This window comes from Rattus norvegicus, chromosome 15 (assembly GCF_021556685.1).
Source record: "Rattus norvegicus strain SHRSP/BbbUtx chromosome 15, alternate assembly SHRSP_T2T, whole genome shotgun sequence".
In the NCBI taxonomy this organism is placed as follows: Eukaryota; Metazoa; Chordata; class Mammalia; order Rodentia; family Muridae; genus Rattus; species Rattus norvegicus.
Window position 1 is genome coordinate 32,591,500 of NC_141548.1, and position 8,867 is coordinate 32,600,366.

An 8,867-nucleotide genomic window follows, 5' to 3' on the forward strand; every position below is an offset into this window, starting at 1 on the left:
TGCACTGGGAAGAGAAGAGACAGCTGGTCAGGGGGTGGGGAGTGGGGGCAGAAAGGAAGAAAGACATATGGGAGCCACTTCCCCCACACAGGGCTGCTTCTCCCGTTTATTGTGCCCCTTAGAGGACAGATGACAGTGGCTGATGAGGTGGATACTCCCAGCTCAAAGCTTCTGCTCTGCCCAACGGCCCTCCCCATATGTTGCTGAACTGGAGGGCTGGGTTACCATGGCAACTGTGAGACCTGGAGGACAGCTACAGACAGGCCTAGCTGGGGCCACTGCTGCTCCTGGGTTTCGGTTGTGGTAGTGGCGGTGGTGGGTGGTAAGGCTCCATCTGGACCTCCATCTCCACCTCCTCCAATCCACTTTCATTGGCCTTCTAGAACTGAGATGTACACCGCTCGGCTCCAAAAAGGGTCTCTCTCTGCACAGATTAGGCAAGCAATCTACCGCTGAGCTACAACAGCAGACCCCTCTCCCCCAAAAAAACCTTCTCCCCCTCCCTCATTTTCCCATCTCCCTCTTAGAGCAAAACACACAAACGGTTACCTGAAGCAGGGATAAAGAGTTAAACCTCTTTAAATTGCAAGAACACCTAGCCAATAACATTAGTTTTTCTTGGACTTGAGGTTTAATTCACAAAAGCCACAGTCTCTCAGCTCCCGGTTAGTTATCCTGTGAGGTCTCACTCCAGCTCTAAGAAACAGGAGGTAACAAGAGCACCCTCTGCAGTTTGAAGGCCAAGGACGCCTAGCAGGGGACCACTTAGAGCCTAGGCAAGGGAGAGTTTCCAAGCAGCCATGCCTAAGTCACAGCCTGGAAGCTGGGGCAGCAGAACAGGATGTCCCTTTGGTACAGTCATCTTGGCCCCTCTTGGGGAGACCATTAGACGGGCCAAAACTAGAACAGTGTTGGAAGCCATCCAGTCCAAGTGGAAGAAACCTTATGGCAGTCGCTTTGCTCAAGGTGACAGACAGACAGCCTGTGACACAGTTGAGACTAGTGCCCAGTTCACCAGGCTCCCATCCAGGACACTTGTTCTGCTGCTTTGGACTCTAAAGGCCACTGAGTGGAGCAGAGAAAAGCATTTCCAGATGAACTATTACTGTTTGTTTAGGGGAATTGAAATCTTGACAAATCCAGGAGTTCAAAGATTTGGTGGAAATGCAGCTTCATTGTTAATTACAGCATCAGTGCATTACGGGTTGAAAACCTTGAATTAAAAACTATACCGAGAGGGGAGCTGCACCCCTCTTCCTCCTCTCCCTCCTCCTCCTCCTCTCCCTCCTCCTCCTCCTCTCCCTCCTCCTCCTCCTCTCCCTCCTCCTCTTCCTCCTCTTCCTCCTCCCCCTCCTCCCATTCAGCATGCTGCCTACCCTTCCCCCACACCTCCACCCTCAGTACAGGCACTAGCCCCTACAGAATTCAGTACCCTAAATCATGAAGAGTCGTGACCTGCAAAAGGGAAGGGGACTCGTCTCCAGCAAAGGACCAGCATCTAACTTCTGGCATGCCACGAGGGTCAGAAGTTTGGGGATGTTTGTATGAACATACAGGACCACAGGTAGCGATTTGGTTAGTGGGCTTCCTCTCCTGTACCATGGCCATCAACCCAGCCACTTGCCAAACCGCCACACCCACTGCCCTAGTGGCTCAGAGGAAGAGGTGTGTGTGGTCGTCGGACCCAGGGCCACCGGAAGTCAGCCGGTCACAGCGGGCCTTGTAGAGGTCGCGCTCTCGAGCCAGGCGGGCCACCTCCGCCCGTAGGGCATCCAGCTGTGCGGCTAGGCGGGCGCGCTCGGCCTCCAGCCCGCGCCGCTGCTGCAGCCGCTTGGAGCGACAGGCCTGCGCGTAGCCGCGGTTCTTGAGCGTGCGGCGCCTCTGCTTCAGCCGCAGAGCCTCGTCGCGCCCGCAGCCCCGCAGCTGCCGGTTCAACTCGCGCACCGACATCGAGACCAGCGCGGCGTCTGAAAATCTCTCGGGCAACTGCAGAGAAACAGTGCAGGGACCAGGTTGATGCGGGTGTCACCCGGCGAGACACTCGGGTCCCCATGACAGTCAGGGAGCCCTCCAGACTCCACCTTCACCTGCTATATGCTCGCTCTTCCTGCAGACCCCACCCCAGGTTCTGACACGCTTGGACCGTGGGCTACGCTGCCACTCCCATCCTCCATCCCTCATCCCCAAGGCTCCCGCGCCCCTGGGTCCTTCAGCAAGTGTCGCAGTGTGGGCTCTGCCCCTCCTCTCTCTGGCGAGCCAATCGTGCCTCTGGACACTGCGTACCCTTCAGCTGTCTGCAGTGTCCCGGACCCGCGCCCAGACAGATCCCGCCCTTGCCACACAGACACGTCTCCTTGTCCTGAACAACACAACCCGGTGACCCTCAAGGATTTGGATTACATCCTAAAGCCTTCAACACCCCCATCTGTGTCTATAATTAATAGGATGATTCCCAATCCTATCTGAGAAGGTTAGGCGCTGGGGAAAACACGGAGCCTTTGAAAACGCCAACCTCAACCACGGCCTTTACCGCTAGGTTCCACACATCGTTTTTTTCTTTTTGCTTCCACATAATCGCCCATCCCCCACCGCCGCCGCCATCACGCTCTTAAATTCCGAACTCTTTTCCCTCTCAAACCCCTTCGAATCATTTTGCTTTGTTTTATTTTTTGACCTGGCCTCACTCTGTAGTCATGGTTGGCCTGGAACACTATTTAGACAAGGCTGGCTCTGAACTCACAGAAACCTTCCTGTGTCAGCCTCCCAAATGCTGGAACTAAAAGTTGTGAACCACATTTCTCCACCTCCTCCTAATCTTGTCTCTGTGTCCAACCGTTTCCAACCATTTTGAAAAAGTGATCTAGTTTCTCTGATTTTTCTCAAGGACCTTGTTCTCTCTCTCTTTCCAGTCCATAATTCTCTTCAGGAATTCTCCCTCTCTTGACTGGCCTTCTTCCTTAGGTCTTCCTCCCCTCGGACTAACCTTCTGGTCACTCACCTGCACATTCGGGGCTCCTGTCTCTCCTGGGCTCCCTGAATAGTAGCCATGAGGCCCTTCTACAGAGACCGGGCCCTGGCTCTGCAGTAGTTCCACAGCCTCATCAGGACTCAGCCCCAGAACCTCATCGGCCCCCAACTGCTGCTGCAGGGTGGCCAGCCAGTATAGCTCCTCCAGGCCTGCGGGCCTAGGGGCCTCGCTGTTGCCCACCATGCCTGGCTCACTGAAGGTGGGTGAGGGAGGCACTGAACTGTACGGTGTAGAGCCCAGTGAGGCTGTGGGGACTCCGGACCGGCCCTCAGAAGGCTCCCGCTTTATTTCAAACTTCATCAAGTCAAAGTCATTAACATATTCCATAGCCAAGGGACTGGGGGGAAGAGCCATTCTGGGACTGAGCAGAGAGAGAGGTCTCCTGCAAGAAAGAGGAAAAGTGTGGAACGCTTAGAGGCTGCCTCCCATCCCTTTCCGTCCCTTTCACTGTGACTCCGGGGGCCCAAGTGCCCTGAAACTACAGCCCTGGGATTCCGGAGTAATGAAGCAGCCCTGAACAGTTGCTTCCAGGCAGCTCCCCGTGGGCAAAACCTGCAGGCCTGAAGGACAGAATGACAGCACAGTCTTTAGTGTGTGGGATCCATAAAAAAACAACGGCAACGTGGTAGCGTTCCCAACCCTGCTGCTGGGACACGCCAAGAAGCTCTGTCATCTCCAGAGGCACCTTTCCATCTACAAGCAATTAAAGTTTGTACTTAATTAACTGTGACCCTCTCTCTCTCTCTCTCTCTCTCTCTCTCTCTCTCTCTCTCTCTCTCTCTCTCTGTGGGGGGGGGTGCCTTGCACCTGCGTGTGCACATGTGTGTGCGTGTGTGTGTGTGTGTGTGCGTGTGTTACAACAATGGATAGACACTGTGCTGTGAATTTGAGGATATGAGGATATTGTGCTGTTATCTTTACCTCTCAAAGCCTTCAGGAGAGTGTCCGTTACACGTTTGTTCTATGGGTTAGTCAAGAGACAAATCTCTTCTAAAGAGACTTTCCATGGGAAAAGAAAGGTTCTAGGAAGATCGGGACCGGGTGACCACTCTCTCTTCTTGAGAGCACTCTCTCTGAAGAGAAGCATGAAGACATATTATCTTTAACTTAGCACCTGCCATGGTGAGTCTAAGCAGATGGCCTTGGCTATCTGATCATTCTGTTCACCACGGGCTTTGAAAACTCCCCCAAAGTGCTCTGTGGAAGACTAGCTCTGAGAAGTACCCTAAAAGGAGAGGCCTACACTCATAATTCTGATAAAGGCTGCCTCAGCCTCATCTTTTGCAGAGGCACAAGTACAAAAGCATATTACCCCCAAGAAGCCCTTGAGCAAGCCATGACCCAGCAGAGTGCATGCAATCTACAACACTAAGGAACTCTCTCACCAGCCAAGGAACACATGCTCACCTCCGGCTAACTTATCTCACTACTTTGCACTTCCCAGTCTGGCAGGCCCATCTCCAGCCCAGCTCCCGATCCCGAGAGACACGCCCACCCCCAGAAGGAGAAGTTCCAGGAGTCTTCTCCTCCAGCACTTGGACTTCGGGTGCCTCAAGAGTCCCCGTTTAATTCGACCGCATCTCAGACTTGCACACTTTGACCAGAAAGTTAGAAGAGGACAGGGCTGATGGAAGGAACTAGTCACTGGCTGGAAAGGAGATGGTGAGACACTGGTGGAGGTGTACTGGGAGACTGGGAGATGCTAAACCATAAGGCTGGGAAGGCAGCTTCTCTCTCTGATACGATAGCATCCAGAGTAGAAATGAGGCAGGGTGCAGAAGAGCGAGAAGTCTACGTAAGATACACGGCAGAGAGCACACTGCAAGATCAGGGGAGGGGCTCTACATGACAGGCCTAGCACCCACGAGGGTCACCAGACATACTCACTTTTAGAATGGCAGAGACCTCGTAGTCACCGTCAGAACCAGAACTGCACAGCTCCCCCAGAGACTAGGCACTCCATAGAGCAGGGTCTGGTGTCCCTGTATTCGGAACAAGGGGGCTGTGGGCACAGAGCCCAAAGGGCACTCTTAAAGGACTAGTTCTCTGAGATCATCTGTGGTCCTCAAGCCTCATCCAATGAGATAAGGGGCTTATTTGCATATCTTATTGGCCTGGAGCAGGGACGCAGAAGATAGTGAAGGACGGGTGCTACCAGTTCTCCAAAAAGGAAAACATGGCATCTTCCCCAGAAAAGCTTCCTATCTGTGGTCTTGCTTATGTGTGTGTGCTTGGTTTCCAGTATAGACAGCCCTCCATGTAAACACAACTCTCAGCCCAATTACTCTGGTACAGATCCAGACAAACTATCTATGTCTGCGAGGCGTTTACACTTTCCCATCCCATTTCCAGCCAGCTTGTTGGGGTTGCTTCTTTTTTTTTCTTCTTTTTTTTTTTTTTCAGAGCTGGGGACCGAACCCAGGGCCTTGCGCTTGCTAGGCAAGCGCTCTACCACTGAGCCAAATCCCCAACCCTGGGGTTGCTTTTTTTTAACCATCCTCATATTTCAGCCCCTGCCCCACCTTCGCCCTGGCTGGTCTAATTCCTCACAGAGTCACTGAATTAGAAAGATAAGCAATCTTCTCCATGAAGAAACTCACTCTTAATAATACCTCATCCCGAAGACAAGCAGCCCAGCTTGAGAGAAGAAAACAGAAAAAGCTGAGACCCAAACTCTGGTCTTTCCTCCAGAGACCAAAAGAGACTGACACACTTCCGAAGAGAGTCACACTTCTGTGACTGCCCTCATGAGCCCTGGGCTTCCTCTCACCTTTTCCCTGCATGTGCCTCAGTCCCTCTCTCCTCCTTGCACTCATTTTCAGACGGCTGGGGTGTGACCTACATTTTCAGCCTAATCCCCTGACGCCTCTTAGAGCTGTCACCCCCTAGTAGGAGCTGGAGCAGGATACTAGGACTTAGCCAAGGAGATGTTTAAACCTGCCTGGAGCTGTTTAAATAGGGGCTGTACTAGAAAAACTCCCGAAGTTAAAGGGTATTCCCTGCCTGCTGGGGACTCCCAGAAACAGTTAATAGGTCTTCTTTCCCAATGCAGAGGAAGGTCTGGGCTCTGTCAGCCCCAAGAGTCCTCGGTTATATCAATTAACCAGACTTATATGTTAGGGAAGAGCTGGCAGATGCAGATAAGACTATGGCTTCCATAGTTCCAAGTTCCCTTGGGAACTTGAAGAAACAAATTCTCTTGCTTTACCTCAAACTCACAGAATCAGATACTTAGTAGGTAAGGTATAGACATCTGTGGTTTAATAAGCCCTTTCAACAGTTCTGCACACACTAATGTTTGAGAGCCACTGGCCCACAGATACCTTCCTACATTCAATCCATCTTATCTCTGAGTGTGTGTGTGTGTGTGTGTGTGTGTATGAGTGTGTGTTTATGTGTGTGTGAGTGTGTGTGCATGAGTGTGTGTGTATGTGTGTGTGAGTGTGTGTTTGAGTGAGTGTAATGAGTGTGTGTATGTGTGTGTTTGTGTGTGTGACTGTGTGTGTGTGAGTGAGATAGTATGTATGTCAGTGTGCGTGTGTGTGTGTGTGAATGTGTGTGTGAGTGAGTGTTTGAGTGTGTGTATGTGAGTGTGTGTGTGTGAGTGTGTGTGAGTGAGATAGTATGTATGTCAGTGTGCGTGTGAGTGTGTGTGCACAAGTGTGTGTGTGAATGTGGTGTGAGTGAGTGTATGAGTGTGTGTGTATGTGTGTTTGTGAGTGTGTGTGTGTGAGAGTGTGTATGTCAGTGTGCATGTGAGTGTGTGTGTGTGAGAGTGTGTATGTCAGTGTGCATGTGAGTGTGTGTGTGAGTGTATGTGTGTTTGTGAGTGTTTGTGAGTGTGTGTGAGTGTGTGTGAATGAGAGAGTATGTATGTCAGTGTGCGTGTGAGTGTGTGTGTGAATGTGTGTACGAGTGTGTGTATATGTGTGTGTGAGTGTGTGTGAGTGTGAATGTCAGTGTGCATGTGAGTGTGTGTGCACGCACGTGTGTGTGTGTGTGAGTACACCCACTCCCATCACTGCTATGGTTCGGTATATTTAAAAGGTTCATTTATTTATTTTATGTAGATGAGTACACTGTAGCTGTCTTCAGACACACCAGAAGAGGGCATCAGATCTCATTACAGATGGTTGTGAGCCACCATGTGGTTGCTGGGAATTGAACTCATGACCTCTGGAAGAGCAATCAGTGCTCTTAACCACTGAGCCATCTCTCAGGCCCCCGGTTCCGTATATTTTTAAAGGCTGGTTTCCACTGGGAAATGAGTTGATGAGAGAGAAACCACTAGCCCAAAGAAGTCTCTCCTTTGACTTTTTTCAGGGACGTGGTCACAACAACAGAAACTGATGAACACTAACACAATTGCTCCAATGAATACCTGAAGTAATCAACTTAATCGGAGAGAGCTCTGCTTCGGTTTGCTGCCGTGGAGATGCTAGCCAGTGAGCAGTTGGCCCTATCATTTGCCTGTAGTGAGGCAAGCTGTCATGGCACAGACACACCTGAAAGCTACTCACTGTATCACTAGGACAAGAAAAGGGGAGGGGGTAGGCCCCTGCTTCCCTCAGGGTAAACCCCAGTGGCCAGGGACGGGATAGGGCCCTGCTTCCCTCTTCCAATAAGGACACGTTTTGAACACAAGTGCCTTTGGAGGACATTGGTTTGGTTTGGTTTGGTTTGGTTTAGTTGTCAAGTCAGGGTTTTTCTGTGTAGCCCTGTCTGTCCTGAAATTCACTTTGTAAACCAGGCTGGCTTTGAACTCATAGATCCATCTCCCTCTGCCTTCCTAGTGCAGGGCATAAAGGGATGCACCACCAGGCCCAGCTTTGGAGGACATTTGAAATCCAAGCTTTTCTCTCCACACATTTGAAGGCCTAGGCCAGATATCACAGCTCCCCCATCCCTGGGTCTCTTTTTATGAAATATTTTATCAAATAGAAACATTACTCTTCACCAGGCTCCATTGCTTGTTTTCTTAGAAGAAGCAGAAAATTTAAGGCCAGGAACCAGCCACAAAAAGGAAATAGGGATGTTGAAAGAAAGGAAGCCCCCGCGTATATCCTGGTGGAATGAGACCAGGAAAGAGATCCTAGAGCTTCCCAAAAGGAGAAAGGTTGGCAGCATTGAGAGTAGCCCCTTCCATGCCTGCTCTGACCTAACCAGACACTTGCCCCCACCAGGCAGCTGTCATATCTATCCTGATCCTCTTGTTTACTGGAGGACTCAGGGGAGAGGTGGGAGAGCTAAGCTGCTAAGGGGTGAAGGGAGTCAGGCCAAACAAGCTCAGGAAAGCTGAGCCCTTCCCGGTTCAGGCCAGGTATCACTCACTGGGGAAAGGGTTGGGGCATGGTGGGTGGGCTCAGCAGAGAGCTGTGCTGACCAGGGGAGACCCAGGAGGCACAGAGCATCCCAAGCACCGCAGGGAAGACTTGGAGGCTAGGAAGTAGATAATAGCACTAAGGACAGTTGCATATCAGAGAAAGGGGACTAGGGACGAGACAGATGAGCCGTCTGTGCTCAGTGGTAGGGGCTATTCAAACCCCAGCACTCAAACAAAAAGTAGAGGCACATGTAGGTTACATATGCTGTAAACACAGAACTGGGGAGGCCAAGGCCGGAGCAGCGCGCAAGTTCAAGGCCAGCTTGAACTACAGAAGAAGGGAGGAGAAGAAAGACAAAAGAAAGGGAGAAGGGACCACAGAGGTGACACTCTAAGGTGTCACTCACCCCAACCCCTCTGCTCTGCACACTGATTTTAGAATCCTGGAAGACTAGGTCTCAGTCCTAATTTTAATTTTGGTTTTGCTATGTGGTCCAGTCTTTCTCAAAGGTTGCA

At 51.2% G+C, this 8,867-nt stretch overlaps 1 protein-coding gene across 2 annotated transcripts; it reads right to left on the reverse strand.

The window, feature by feature from the left end:
* Positions 1–608: 608 nt before the first annotated feature.
* Nrl (neural retina leucine zipper) lies at positions 609–5,069 on the reverse strand. 2 transcript variants are annotated; one of them, XM_087585231.1, is made up of 3 exons: positions 4,916–5,069; positions 2,999–3,410; positions 609–1,986 (listed from the first exon to the last, which is right to left on the reverse strand). In XM_087585231.1, exons 2-3 carry the CDS (start codon positions 3,380–3,382, stop codon positions 1,654–1,656), a joined length of 717 nt encoding a protein of 238 aa, XP_087441357.1. In that variant the 5' UTR covers positions 3,383–3,410; positions 4,916–5,069; the 3' UTR covers positions 609–1,653. The 2 variants fall into 2 exon arrangements, with proteins under 2 accessions (XP_087441357.1, NP_001099506.1); NM_001106036.3 differs by having other exon boundaries at positions 2,999–3,407; positions 4,912–5,032.
* Between the last annotated feature and the right edge of the window lie 3,798 nt (positions 5,070–8,867).

What these genes read in the sequence shown, in the direction of transcription:
- Nrl (XM_087585231.1), bottom strand. Translation starts at nt 3,382, where the DNA reads ATGGCTCTTCCCCCCAGTCCCTTGGCTATGGAATATGTTAATGACTTT. An exon ending in CAGGAGCCCCGAATGTGCAG is followed by an intron (nt 1,987 to 2,998) that starts GTGAGTGACCAG and finishes GTTTCTCTGCAG; the next exon opens with TTGCCCGAGAGATTTTCAGA.